Genomic DNA, 15,234 nt, shown 5'->3' on the forward strand with positions numbered 1-15,234 from the left:
CTCGTAGCATGAGACCTTTGCTTTTCAGACAATACAGTTTGTAAAAATCTTCTGTTTACTGCAATAAACTGTTTTGTAGGTAAAAGGCTGCAGAGAGTGAACTAGGTGCATGGGACTGGGAAATGCATGGTATTAGTCTTTTCTTTCAGCCTGATCCCTGTTGGTCAGATACAAGTAATGCTATGTAGGAGCAGAGGTACTAGGGTCACATCTGTCTGAATAAAGTTGTGCCACATCTCCGTTCTGGGGCCTGAAAGCAGACTTGGATTTGGCTATGATGGAGTTATTTCCTTCCTTAAAGGATTCCCAGATCTATAGACCACTTCTTGGACTTGTCTTTTATGTATGACTGCACAGCTCAGGATATCAATGATGAGATACATGAGCTTCTCTTTGGTCATCAGTTCAGCTTCGTACAAACCAGCAGCAAAGCTGCCCTCTGAACCATGCTGAGTGCTCAGCTCCATTGCTGTATCCCAATCCTATAATCCACTCTGACATGAAAAGTTTTTAAGAATTATTTTGGCAAAGTGTGTGTACAAATGGAGTTACATGAGTGACATTCCATTCGCACACATCAAGGGTAGCATTTTGTCTTTACCTGGTGCAAGTGTGTGTTCTCAAGTTCAAAGCCAAGGAGAGTCGGACTTGACTTTCATCACAGGCACCCTAACTCTTATCCCTGCTCCCTGGCTGAGAACCACCCAAGTACAGAGCTCTTCTCTCAGCCCTGGTCCAGCCAGTGCAGGCCTGATACGAGCAGGTGGGGTAATTTGAAGAACTTGTGACCTGTGCTACCCTTGCTCCTGGAGGACAAACTGCAGTGCTGCTGTTTGGCCTGTTTGCACTGATGCTGCACTTGGGTTAGTACTTGGGAAAAGCTCAGTGGTGAAGTATGATTCCTTGTGTTTGTCTTCTAATTTGTGTGTCTTTGATAAAATGTTCATATTTCAATGCATGTTAAGGATGCTGGGGGGGGAAAAAAAAAAAAGGCAGATTTCATTGTTTGTAAACTGATTGTTGAAATAGTTACTTAGCTGAAACTGAACCTGAGCTCATACTAAGTTTCTCCTGGATCTGTTGTTGCATGTGTTTAGTATATGAATGAGTCTGTTTTTATCTTGTTTTCTAAATAGCATTCTCCTTTGTTTATTTTGTAGGAATTTGAAGTAATTGCCCAAATTAAGCTCTTGCAATCTGCATGTAACAGTTATTGCATGACACCAGACCAAAAATTCATACAGTGGTTCAGGAGACAGCAGCTTTTAACCGAGGAGGAGAGGTAAGGTTTCCAATCCAGCTGGTGAAGCAGGCTTTTCTTACCCCATGTCCACCCGGATGAGTTACGTCAGTTTTTAGATATCCTCTTACAGGAACTTAAATATACTACTGCTCCCAAATAGTGGAAATACGGAAAATACATCTGCTGGCTGCTAAACAGCTGTAGAAAACCTGTCCAACACTTAGCAGGGTTTAGTTTTGAGACTGGAAATGTGGTTTCTGACTTTGAAATATGAGAGTCTGTTGTGTCTGGCCTGTCTGTACACCCAGATGCACACTCAGAAGATGATCCCAAGGGATGTTGAGATGCAGTCCCCAGGCGCTGGGCTGGTGGATGCAGATAGATAGCAGGTAGCCACAGCAACACAGACCTCACTGGGCACTCACCAGAGACATGGATAATGGATCCTGGGCATTTGGGCTTGCTTTTGCAGTCCTGCCAGTTCTGTGCTATTGCACACACTGCTAGATGAACCTAATACAACTTATTTACAGCATTTTAATATCTCCATTAGATATTTGAATACCACGCTGCTGCACTGTCTTAGAGAATAAGCACAGTCTTACACATACTGTATTGTACTAAGAGTTATGGTCAAAAACCAGGTCAGCTTGTCCTAGATTCATGTTAAATATTTGTTTGTTTGTTTGTAAGTTTTGTTTTTGTGTTTTGTGTTGTGCGTTTTTTTTTTTAATAAAGTGGTGAAAGTCACTCAAAAAAGTAGTTTTTTAGTCTTTAAAACTATTTTTAAAGGATTGAAATAATCCCTTTACTGTGGTAAAATGTGGACAGAGCTATGTTCTTCTTTGTGGTGTTGCAACCTTCTGTGAAGTGGAAATAACTGAAGACTTCTCAGATTTCTTGAATATTGCTACTTTGACATACATAACTAATGGTATTAGCTGTAAAAATTAACCCAGTGGCCTCTGTTCTGCAGTTACAGCCTTTCATGTGAGATTGAAGCAGCTGTTGACACCAGCACCACGTCACCAAAACCTCGGAAAAGCATGGTGAAGAGGCTCAGCCTGTGAGTATGACTGGGCTAGTGGCTTTGGTGTGTTAATACAAACCAGAATAAATTAAACAAGCAGTACTTATTTCACCAGCTGAAATACCTGGTCACTGCATCACTTTAAGGAGACACCATCAGCTATAAACTTATAGTTCTGTCTGAAGTTGTGCTTTTCTATTGTTATAACTAATCATAAGGCTTATTAATGATGAAAGAGATTAGAAACAAATAAGACTTTTTTTTAAAGTGTCAAAAGAAGGAACAGTTTTAGTGGTGGATTATAAATTCAGTATCTATTGTGTAATAAATTCCCTGAATGCAGAAGCAAAACAGAGTAAATGAGGATAAAGTTTGGCCTATCATTAGTCTGATTTACTACACACATGCAAAAACTTCTTGCAGGATTTTAATGTGATAATTAAAGTTGGCAAAAAGGCATTGATAATAGAAACAATCAGCCTAACTGCCTTCAGGTTACAGAAGGAAATAATCATAGGGCCATGGTCCAATTTAGTCTAATACCTTAAAGATTCAGACAGGAGGTGGGTAAAGAACAGGGGCAGGCAGCTAAGCAGACACAGGAAACAACAGACTAGCAGGAATTCAGGGAAAGCTACAGGCAACGAAAGCAGAGATCAAGAGCCAAAGGAAAAATACCTTAAAAGAGAGAATTTTGAACCTGATGTGAGAGGAGATATGAAGAGACTCCCATGTATCAGTGGCATCATCAAAATGAGGGAGAAAATGAATTTAAGAGCACTTGGTTCTTGTACCTGGCTTCCTCATTAGAATGAGCAGCCATTCATTTCAGAGTAGCACTACTGCAGGTTAGGCTCTGAAAGAAAAAAGACTTTTCAATCAAGAGTTTTGTGTTCTGATCTGCAAAACAATAAAAATGAAACATGGCAGCTGTTTGGAAAGTGTTTTGTTTAGTCCATGCAAGTAGGTTGTGATAAGACCATGAGTTTTGAAAGCAGTGCCTCAACTCTCAGTGGCCTTGCACAAGTCTCTCTTTTGGTGCATGCCTAAATTGTGCGTAACAATCATCACTGTTGAGTAGGCTCTCATTTCTGACTGTGTGTCAGGGCTCTAATATTTTAATTTACCGTACTATCAACTTTGCACTGTGCAGTCTTTGTCTAAAGAACTGTTTCATCTGCAGTCTGAATGTATTTTGCAAATAAATACTGCAGAAAAGACTGCCATAATTTATCCTGGAACGACCAAGTGACACTACTCTAAATTGTTTTAAATAATTAACTGCTTGCTGACATAATATCCAAGTCACCTTGTTTCTCTGCCTTATATATTATACAAACTTGTTTCCTTTGACACTCCTTTAAAATTACTTGACCCGCATTTAGAAATGAGTTTCGGAGCGGGAGCCTGTAATTTACACTTTCCTGTGATCTCCTCATTGTGTACATGTCTGTTTAGACTCTTAGAGAGAAACTGGTATCTGTGGCACCTTAATTGAGGGAAAAAAATTTGCAGCAGAGATGAACCTGTCTTTTGAAGACCTTTCCCCACTGTATGGCCTACATTACCTGTCACACGCATTTTCACTTACTTGCAGCGACTGAGCATATCTGGAGCTGACCTGTGTCAGAGGAACAGGGCTGTGACAGCAGCATGCACAAGTCAGTAAGGCAGAGCAAGCTGCCAAGCCTCTTAACTAGGTTTGTAAATGTACGATTTACAATCAATCATTTTCTGGCAAGTGAGTCCAAAATATAAAAAGACTGAAAAGAAGCCTCACTTACAATATTACGGCATTAGCTCTGCTTTTGGTCCTGCAGCTGGAACTTATGGCCAAGAAAGTATTGTGTTAAACAAGCTCTCTTGACAAATCATATAAACAATGTAGAGGAAATGAAAACAATAGGCCACTCAAGACAGAAAAACAAAATGGTACAAAAGATTGTGAACCAAAGGACAGCTGTGCTCAACCCAGCTCTGTTCCACTTCTACTCACTGACTGTTATGCTTTGTCTTCTATACTAGACTGTTCTTAGGATCCGAGGTGATCACCAATAGTACACCCACCAAAGAGCAACCCAAGTCTACTCCAAGTGGGAGCTCTGGTGAAAGCATGGACTCTGTCAGTGTTTCATCGTGCGAGTCCAATCACTCCGAGTCTGAGGAAGCTTGCATCACACCCATAGACACTCCTGATGAGCCTCAGAAAAAGGTACAGTCCGGGACTCATTGCTGGCATAAATTACACCAAGACAGACTGTCCATACTGCGGGGAGGAACTAGATGTTTTCCCAGGCCTGTTAGTCCTGACTAGCGTGTTGCTTTCAGTGAGAAGAGAGAGTCTAAAAATAAATGTGTAAAAATGGAAGCAGTCCAGTCAGTTTTTGTATAATCCCTTTTGTGTTGCCAGGATACAAGGCAGATTACAGTTTTCCTTCCCTAAAACCATATTTTTTTATGGTGCCTGACGATGTTTTTTTTGTTTTAGATGAGGCCCTGGAAGAGCATGAGGTTAATTTTTCTCTTAGTCCCCCACCACACTGTTTGAGAGGGATGGGGGCAGACTAGCAGCATTTCTAACTTGGACCAAATTATAAAGGCAGGAAAACAGCAGACAGGATCTGATGGAGGTGATCCACAACAAGGTCTTTCCTACCAGCAGACACTTCCTTTTTTGTACAAAAATGCTTTGAAGACCTTTTTAGGGATATTTTGGTAAGGATGTTGTATATTGGTATATTGGGTTTTAGCTGATGGATATTTTAAATTAAATTGCACTTAATGTTCTTAAACCAAATGGAAGTTGAGGTTCCAGACATTGGCATACACCTAAACTATTCAAACAGTTTAGCTGATTAGTTGTTACAGTGGATTTGATGAGCAAGTTGGAGAGGCAGCAGGTCCTGTCAGCAGGTTTTGAAAAGGCAGATGAAGGGAAAGGTGAAACCCTGAGCAGTAAGGGAAAAAGGAGTCAGAAAGAATATTCAAAAAACAGTGGTGGTGGGAAGAGGGGACAGGGAGGTGGGACGGTGTTTCATACCAATTTTGAGTCCAGTTCCCCATGTAAAGGCTGGGACCTGCTGCAAAGTAGTGGTGGCACGGCACTCTGCTCTTCCCACATCTGTCCCCAGCTGTGAGCCCAAAACTTCATTTCATTCGTTGTTTCTGCTGCCACCTCCTGGCCTGCTCTTCCTGAGAGCGGTGGGAAAGCAAGCAGCACACAGTGTCCAGTACGTAAACCTGGAAGCAGGTTTGCATTAAAACAGTAAAATTAATCAAGTTAATTTTTTGGAGATGTTGAATACCCCTGCCAGCCTGGAAAAAGTGCAGATCACTGAGGTTCTGTACGCACCTCCTGCTTTCTCAGCTTCTTCCTCTAGAATGACGCCCTGCACATATGCAAAATGTAAAGTTTCAGTGTTTTTTCTTTCTTTCTGTTGTACAGCTCTCAGAATCCTCCTCTTCCTGTTCTTCCATCCACTCCATGGACACGTCTTCCTCAGGGGTGTCATCTTTAACCAACGTAATTTCATCCCCTCCCTTCTTGTCCTCCAACCCCAAGATCCACAAGCGCTCTATCTCTGTGACATCCATTACCTCAACAGTACTGCCTCCTGTTTACAACCAGCAGAACGAAGATACGTGCATCATCCGAATCAGTGTGGAAGACAACAATGGCAATATGTACAAGAGCATCATGGTGAGCAGTGTGGAACAGCAAACTACTCTTATCATTAGTGAAGTTTTTCATTCTGGGTGATTGCTAAAACACAAAGTGTTTTTTTTTTTTTGTTTTGAAAACACCTGTTTGCTGAGCCAGCTAATCAGAACTGTCTTGAAAGTAAAAACAACAAATGTTAAAAATCAAAGTATGTCGAGCATGGTATAAGCAAGAGGTTTGAATATATAGTATTGTGGTACTTTCTAATCTTTAAATTAGGGCTCTTTCTGGCCCAGGATGCCCCTCTGCCCCTATTGACTGACACCTTCACTACTCCCTGCTGTGAGAGGGAGGCAATGCTGCATGCAGCTGTAAGGAGTGGCTGAAAGGCTGCAGCTGTGGGCACAAAATGCACCAGTTCCCACCTTTCCCTTGGTGCGGTTCCACAGATGGACACCGGCAGGGCCAGGCCAAGAGCAGAGAGACTGCAGGGCCTGGGGTGATGTGACTTGCCCACTACTGATCTCTCCAGGCTGCCAAGCAAAAAAAAAAAAAACAAAAAAAAACAAAAAAAACCTTTTTTTTCCACATTCAGCTATTTCGCAATTTTAGTGGCTTGACCTCTCCAAATGGCAAAGAGCAGTTCCCTGGGGGCCTGACACATTCTGCCACCAAGAGACAAATCTTAACTTTCTGGAGCAAGCCAGAAAGTCTGCTCTGCACACAATGCACCTCCACAGCAGACAGTACACTAAGTTACAAGGCCAAAATTCTCTGCAGAATGTCAGAGAAGGTATTTAGCACATGACACTCCAGATTAATTGATGTCTGCAAACAACAGATGGGACAGTTATTTATGTGGAAGTTTATGGCTGGTAAGAAAAAAAAACATCTCAGAGCGGTTGCTCAGAGGAGCAGCCACTGATTTAGTGCTGTGTCTGCCAGTACATTATCTGTCTCCTTGAATTAGAAAAAAACACCACCACCAAACGTCACACATATCATGTCTTAGTATCTACTCCTTCACTACTGATCCAGTGTAATTTATCAGTTCCCTAAAATCTTTTGCAAGACCAAGTGGGCTACAAAAGGACAGGCCTTTAGTAATCATTAAATCATTCTATAATAAGCAAGTAAGCAGAATTTCTCATTACAAATCTATTTTTCCAGCTAACTAGCCAAGACAAAACTCCTGCTGTCATCCAGAGAGCTATGTTGAAGCACAACCTGGAATCTGATGCAGCTGAGGAGTATGAGCTCGTACAGGTCATCTCCGAGGATAAAGGTAGGGAAGCAGAACTCTGGTGCTGCTTGAAAAATTATGCTTCATTTTGAAGGAAGGGGTGAAATGTGAAGCAACTGTGGAAATGCCACAGACGTGTTATTATAGCTGCCAGTGAGAATAAACCCCAGATAACTGATGTGTGGGGGTGGTTTAGCACAGCCCGTGTCAGCACACCACTTGCGACAGGCAGCCCTCTGTGTGTGTGCCACAATGGCAGTGCGCCCTATGGAAGTGCAGCTGCTCGCACTCCCTGAGCACAGTCTGGCCCAGGGGGCTGCTGGCAGAGTCAGGGCAGCCCAGGGCCCTGTGGCACTGGCTGGCCCTGCAAGCAGGTAGTTTTTGGCACAGCCTCCTCTGGGAGTGGCTGCCAGGGCCTCTGTCCAGCTGGACTTGGTCTGGGCCTGGCCTCCGTCTCTTGTCCTCCATAACTCTTCACCTGCTTTTCTTGTGGGACAGCTGAAGAGGGGCAGCAGAATAAGGAGAGGGGGCAGCACTGCCCCAGATGTCAGTGTGCGCATCTACTCACCGGCTTCCCTTTCTTCCCTGCCTTTTCTCCTGCAGTTTGCACACCACACCTTCACACGCGCTCTTGTCCCTTTTTTGCAGAGCTGGTGATACCAGACAGCGCCAACGTGTTCTACGCCATGAACAGCCAGGTGAACTTCGATTTCATCCTGCGGAAAAAAGCTTCAGTCGATGAGCAGGTGAAAATGAGGAGTCGGTCAAGCCTGACCCTCCCCAGAACTGCCAAACGGGGGTGCTGGAGTAACAGGAACAGCAAAATTACGCTCTGAGGGGGAGCAAGGCCACACCAAGGCGAACTGAATGAGGACTGTACCTTTGCTACCATCCAGTATTACAGAATTGCAGCAGATGAATGTGTCAGTATTCAACTTTGAAAATGTTTGAGACAAATGCAAAGTGAGCGTTTGGTAGACCTACAGCCAGAAATGTGCCTCCCCTGGAGCTGGACAGACTTGGATTTACGAGACAGTCCAGACTAAGAATTTTGTTTTGTTTTGCACATTAGTCTAGGAAGGTGAGAGCCCCATTTAGAGGGGAAAACAGGACTGCAACATTTGTCTTCAGAACACCACATACGCCTAACTTTTCTTGTGAAAAAACATTTTTGTTTTGCCAGTATTACAAAGAACAAGAATGCCTAAATTTATTTTTATAAAACTGGAGAAGAAAAGCCACAATGCAGTTCTGCCAGAACCAAGCAGGAGATCCCGGCCAGCCTCCAGCTGCCTGAGGGGAGCCCTGGTTTGCGGAATGTGTGGGTGAACTGGGTGCCACCAGCCACTGCTGCCTCCGGAGGCATTTGCATTCATGAAAAAGCAACGTGGGTATGTCCCCAAAACACTCATCTCTGGAGAAGGAAGAAGTAACTGCAAGTGTGCATATTGCTGTCACACTGCTGGCACCCTTCTTTTTTGCACTTGTTCAAAGCCAGAAAATTACCCCCTTTTTATTTTTTTTTTTCCCCAAAGAACATTAAGAGAATGGACCGCACTTGCTTGCAGATGAATGTCATGATTTGTTAATGACCAAGGCAACAGACACTACATGTATGGATCTGGGGCTTGTCATAATGCCACTACAGTGCGGTTTTCCTTTTGCTTTGCTAACCCCTCCAACAGAACCTGATGCCTTTTGCATGTACTCTGAACTGACTGATGTACCTCTTTGTAATGTGCAATCACTCTTCGGGAGCAAAATTTTGCCTGCATTAATCCAAGTGTCATTCCACGAGAGGCAACTACAACCCTTTTATTTTAAAAGTGGATATTGAGAGGAAATAGCCAGGTTTTTAGCATTACCCCAACCAAACAGAGATTTTATATAGTTGTAGCATTATTATGCATAATCTCCAGCCACCTCTCTTGCTCTTTATATACATCTATTAAATGGATTTCCTGACATGGTACATTCTTTCAGCTGGAATAAAGAATTTAAGCATCTACTCTCTGTGAAACTTTAAGTAACATCTTTCTAGACTCTCTTCCCAGAACACAGGCTTCCTTGAAAGGACAGAGGTTTGATTTTAAAAAGCCATAATTGAGACATTGGATTGTAAACAGCCCTCACAGAACAGACTGTCTTTGAGATACATTAGCATTAGTTAAAATAAACTCAAATACTGAATTTTACACATGCCTAAGGCTTTTTTTCCACCAGTTCTGTAGCTGCCATTTTCAAAACTGGGCTCAGATTACTTTAACAATCAGTGATAAACTCACGATACAAGCAGCAGTGGGTTGTGCTATGTTCTCCACTACACAAAGATGTGACTACGTGATTGTGACCTCTAGGCACAAGTAGCACCGTACAGGCATAGCCTGAGTAGTTCAAAAACTCAAACTATTTCTGGTGAGAGAGTGAATTTATAACTGAGCCTTAACATTTGCTCAGTTAGCACAATTTTACAACAGAAATTGTTTTTCTTCACATTATTGTGTAAGCGTGCATTGATGTCTGTACTGTATCCTTTGTAAATTACAGCGTTGCTAACTCTGAGGGTGCATGCCCATATTATGCTGAAAATGATTTTTAAATGACAGCCCCCTGCCCAAAAAAAAGGTTATATATTTTTTAAAAATTAACTGCTTATCTGTAATCTTTATACAGTAAGTATATAAACATTTTTTCACTAATAGTTGTCTGAAGTTAATCTACTTTCTTCTATTTTGACTCCTGCATTTAAAACTTTTTTTTTTTAATGTTTCACACCACCTTCCATCACTGTCCCATCTTTAACATAATCACATTTATTGTTTTAACTGTTCTCAGCTTCCTCCAGCTCCCACAACCCATCTGCCATTCACGACCTAGAAAGAGAGGGTTTCAGCTTGTTCTTACCTTTAGATGTAACTTTTTAGCTACAATCTTCCTGCAGCGTTGTTCCACTTTTTGACATCCCCCTAAGCAGCAGTTCTGTATTGTTTGAGACCGCCACCAGGATCACAGTAGTGCTTTAAAAAAAAATAATCTTACAATGACAGCTTCTGAGTCACCTCTCTCTCACCCGCATTGCCCACTGAGTGGCAGCAGCTGCACATGAGCCCTCCATGGTCACGCTGCAGGAATGCAAGGAACTTGCTGAGGGCCAGAGGTAAATGTTAGCAAAGCAAAAGCCTTCCCAGCAGATCCACCACAAACACACCAATCTGTTGCTTTCTATGGAATATTTTATACTGTTTCCTGAGCTTTCTGTTTAATGTTTCTGTTGCAACTAACTGGGGAACATTGACTACACACAAATTTTACTTTTTCATGACCACATTCTCTTTTGGGTCACTGAATGATTTCTGCAGCAAGCTACTAAAAAAAAGGAAAAAAAAAATGTTTTGACTGGTCCATCTTGGCCCCTTTTTCACCACCATGCCATGTTTTCTCCTGGCCTCACAACCCTTTGCTGTTGCCGCCTGCACAACAGTACAAAAAGGGGGTGTTTGTATCACAGCTGCTTTGCCTCTTACCCTCTTGGCTCTCCTGCAGCTGACCTGCCATTCTCATCGGGCAGGATGTGTAAAACTACCGGCAGCCATCTGCCACAGGCTATGAGGTGCGGAAGTCCTTTGTCACTGAAGAGCCACCCACATGTTGCAAAGCAAAGGCAAAAGAAGGAATACTCCCAATTTATGCTGTACTTCTTTCTTTTTCTCTTTAAACTACCTAGGGGTGGGGGGAAAGGGGAGATGGATGCAGGGTTAGGAACCAACAGCAAAGCCTGTTTGGCTTCCTTCAGGATAAACACAATATATTTGTGAACTACGAATTTCGTATCGCCCTATTTTTCACTATAAACAGCACTTCTTAAACAAAAGCAAAGACAGAGTTGTTAGGTTATAAGCTGTCTTACTGCAGATAATCATTTTTAGGGCCTGTCATTGTAACCTTTTTTGCAAACAAGCTGCTTTTTTCAGCTGTCATGCTACTTGTTCTTTGTCAAACTTGTTTCTAGCTTCCTCTGCTCTGTCACCAGCCTCAGCACAGTAGGTACTTGCTGGGTGGTTTTCATCAGCTGGCGCCTCCTGGGGCTTAGCACAGATGTTCCACAGCAGAGCAAAAACCTGATGTGAGGAAGGGAGAGAAGGAAAAAAAAATCCTTCCTTGCTTCCCCAAGCTGCCTGGCAAATTCCTGCCACTTAAGTTCTGCTAACAGAAACCCAGTTGCAAGCTGCATAATGGGCATACAGACAACAGGGGCTGTGCTTTCCTCACCCTGCAACTTCATGTGCTGAATCCCAAGCCTGACCACATCTGCCTGCCTGCGCTGAGCCAGGCCTCCCAAGCGCAGGGCTGCAGCACAAGGTACCCCCTTGCCCATGCAAGACACAGCAGGGACACCCCTTTCACGCTTGCACTGCGCCCCAGTGTCCTGCACTGCCCACAGCAAACTAGGGTCTCAGCCAGACAGGAGGCTGCTTCAAGCTGGCTCCTGCTTCCACTCGTTTTGAAGCTCATGACATTAGGCAAAAAACTAAGTACGTGAAAAGTGGAAAAACAGCAGAAGTGTTTCAAGTGGCTCCTGTGTCTCCAAAACACAGCTCATTCTGAGTAGGGCAAAGCCTGAGCACCACCTGCCAAGGAACTGAGGCAAGGAAAAACAGCACTTGTCATAGCAGGCAGAACCACTGCCATCTACCACATCTGGCATGTACATGCAGAAATAAAAAATTGTGCATGTACACACACACGCAGGGGTCTATATGTGAAATAATATTGAGCGAGACTGAGGCCAGGTCTGCTCTAAAATGTATGCATTCACTTCATTCATTCATTATAATTTTCATTCTTAATTTGTTTCACTCCCCCTCAAAAACACCAAACTCCTGTACATGCACTTACAGAGTCAACTAAAAGAAAATACACACAAGAAATACAAAAACAAACCCAACCCAGCTGTCGTTTTTCAATAAACTGCTACCGCTCGGCTCCAGGAAATCAAAACTAAATAAAACTAAGCTTACCTGAGCTTCCAAAACACCTCCGCTAGCAGCACTGCTTCCAGACAGCACACGCCATGCTTCCAGCTCGGTCGCCGAGAGGCAGCCATGCTCTGGCAGCCACGCAGCACCCACCGCTGAGCACAGGCAGCCTCACCCAGTCGCACGGCCTCAACCTCTGCACATCAGCGGGGCTCGCTGTGGAGCACCCGGTGCTCCAACACAAAAGGCTGTATTGGTGATGCAGAGAGATTGATTTATTATTATTATTATTATTATTATTATTATTATTATTATTATTATTATTATTATTATTACTATTTATCATTTGAATGAGCTACAGTAAGGTTAAAGAAAGCAGCGGGACCCAACCTCCATCTTTTAGTCCATGATACATTTCCTGCCTGGCCAGTGCAGCAGTGGCTTCACTAGCTGCCTGCTTGTGCAGGCCTCCCTCAGACAAAACTCCCCCTCACTATGGGCTACAGGATCAAGCCCCCACGGAGGCAAGAAACCATCCTCTCCCCCAACACACAGTGATGCTCCTGCTGCGTGGCCCTGAGCCTGGCACCCAGGGAAGGGGCAGAAGGAAAGCGCGCTGCCAGGCCCTGCTGTCTACCCACCCTCGGGCCCAGCAGGACCCCAGCCCAGCAAGCGGGTCTGGGAGCTGGGATGCTGCACGTGCCCCCATATTCAGCCCGCTCCAGCCCCCACCACGAAGCAGAGAGTACCGTGAGCAGCACAAGGTGTGTTTTCAGCCAAGATGTTTGTGGAGGAACTGCTTCAATATAATCATGAAAGGGCAGGAGAAGAAGGGCTGGCCAAAGCAGTGCTCACACGGGTACGTCATTCCCATGGCTAGGGGAAGTCAGGCCTTGCTCAGACACAGATGGGTCCAACACTGACCAGAAAAGCACACGAGGCTGGAGGAGACACGCAGCATAACTCTAACAAACCTCTGAGGCAGCCACACTGTTAGATTAGGGAAACGCCTTGGTCTTGATGCCACTCACCCATCCCACACTGGCTCACCCCCACTGTTCTGCCAGTCTCAGGTATGCACGCACGTTGGTTAGCAAGGCTGCAGGCCCACAGGGAGTGACACCAAGCTGGGGCCCTGCTTCTCTCGTGCACCCTTCCCAACACGGCTCCAGCAGCTACCCAGCTCTCAAACAGCACCACCAAAGCCTGAAGGAATCAGTCCCAGTCCCCAGGGAAGCACAACATAACTGAAAAGCTTCACAACACCGTACTCTTACACATCGCGGCACGTGACAATACGCTGGATGCTCACCAGCGCAGATATCTACTTCTGAAGGCCACATTAAGCTTCTTACCAAAGTCTCTGGGATCGCCATGGTCAACAACGCTTGAAATGGGTCAGCACTGCTGCTGGTAAAGCAAGGAAGAGGCAGGAGGGCTTGTCAAAGAGGAATAGTCCAGGCTGTGCACAGTGGCACATGGCAGATCTACCCTCTGTACTCACCATGTCACAGGGCCACCTGCTCCATCCTGAACAGCAGCAGGAACATGGCTTCAAGGCAATAGCTGCAGTACAAACAAATGGCCAACAACTCCGTGGTACAGTAACATAGCTGAAAACACTCTTGACTCCACTAGCTTGGGCTTCAATGTCTTCCCAGAGCCAGAGTAGGCTTGTTGGAAAATACTTCACTTCAACACAGCTGCGCGTGAGCCAGCCCAGAGGCGGAGAACTGGCCTCCCCAGCTGGGGCCGGCTCCCACCCAATGAAGAGTACACACAGCTGCTTGTCTTGCACCAGGTTCTATGTATTATCAGACCCGCTGACAGGTAATAATAACATATCTTCTTTAGCCGAAAGCACAATTTTGATCAGTAATTATTAAAACAAACAACAATAAAAAACACACAACCACACATACTCAACTGTACAGATTAGCCAGCAGGCGAGTCTCCAGGTTGTGAGTGCAGGAGAACATTACCCCCTGCAACAAGAGCCTGCAGGTTGAGACCTGTGCCAGCTAAACCTAAGCAGTGTAGTCCACAATCACCTGGCCTCTAAGAAACCTTTAATAAAAACAAAAACAAAAAACAAAAAAACAACAATATCACACTCTGCTGACATGCTAGCCAATGACAAGTCAGTTTGCTCCTCACTTGAAAAAATATCAAGACAAGTTGCCTTTCCGTCCTGTAACACAATTCTATCAAGGCTGTTGAGAACAGTACAGTTGACAGCACTGACATTTTGGTCAGTCGTTCTATTAGGATAGCATAAGAAATTTGTAACCAGAACTGTAAAAATCAAATTTCCTAGAAGTCCTATGCTTGGTTTTGTGGCCTACTTAAACAGGCCTGCAAAAAGGTTGTCAGGCTTTCTTTTCCTGAAGGAATAAATTGAGGCAGGGAGAAAGCAAGGCATGTTCCCTTCAGATAGTGCAGAGAAAAACAGACGGGGCAACCACCACTTTATCTGCTAGTTTCCAAGATTCTAGACATGCCAAGATATTAGTTCCAGACTGGCAGACCTACTGGGATGGGATCTAGGAAGTCTTTAAATCTAGATGGGAGCCAGAAATGTTATTCTGCAGAAGCACGATGAAGGAGAAGACACTACACTGGAGCACCGCTCCAGTGCATCAAACATTTTTGGAAACCCTTTGACAGGGATCCCTTTGAAAAACAAAACCAAATAACCTGAACACTTGCCTGCAGTTTCTCTCAGCAAACAGGGTTACAAAAGCCTACAAACCTACAAGAAGTAACAGTTACACAGCAGCCCAGTTACAGCTATCCAGAAAGGTATTAACACTTGTACACCTCTATATATTAATCTTCATAAATACAGTATTCTACACAATGTACTGTAGAAAGACGTCATTCAAGGTTTTTGTTTTGTTTGTTTGTTTACAAAAGCTTGCAAAGGCTTTTGTTCAGATCTCTGCCTTTTTTCAGCCAGTTTGGAACACTTTTTCCTCCTTCCTCTCCCCGCAGTCCTGGAAAAGCAGCCTGGTAAGCTGTAACACAACCAGGTCCAACCACCTTGCTTTGCCATTCCAGGTAGCAGGAAGGAGACCACAT

At 44.1% G+C, this 15,234-nt stretch overlaps 1 protein-coding gene across 1 annotated transcript in view; it reads left to right on the top strand.

Moving 5' to 3' along the window:
* RGL1 (ral guanine nucleotide dissociation stimulator like 1) overlaps positions 1–9,934 on the top strand; it is a 76,327-nt gene extending 66,393 nt beyond the window's left edge. Inside the window, exons 13-18 of the mRNA XM_084291607.1 lie at positions 1,161–1,282; positions 2,220–2,309; positions 4,299–4,485; positions 5,719–5,973; positions 7,105–7,219; positions 7,826–9,934. Of these exons, the coding sequence (XP_084147733.1) occupies positions 1,161–1,282; positions 2,220–2,309; positions 4,299–4,485; positions 5,719–5,973; positions 7,105–7,219; positions 7,826–8,013 (957 nt within the window). The 3' untranslated portion in view covers positions 8,014–9,934. The remainder of the gene's footprint in view (positions 1–1,160; positions 1,283–2,219; positions 2,310–4,298; positions 4,486–5,718; positions 5,974–7,104; positions 7,220–7,825) is intronic.
* The last annotated feature ends 5,300 nt before the right edge of the window (positions 9,935–15,234 follow it).

This window comes from Netta rufina (genome assembly GCF_964035555.1).
Source record: "Netta rufina genome assembly, chromosome: 8".
Lineage (NCBI taxonomy): Eukaryota > Metazoa > Chordata > Aves > Anseriformes > Anatidae > Netta > Netta rufina.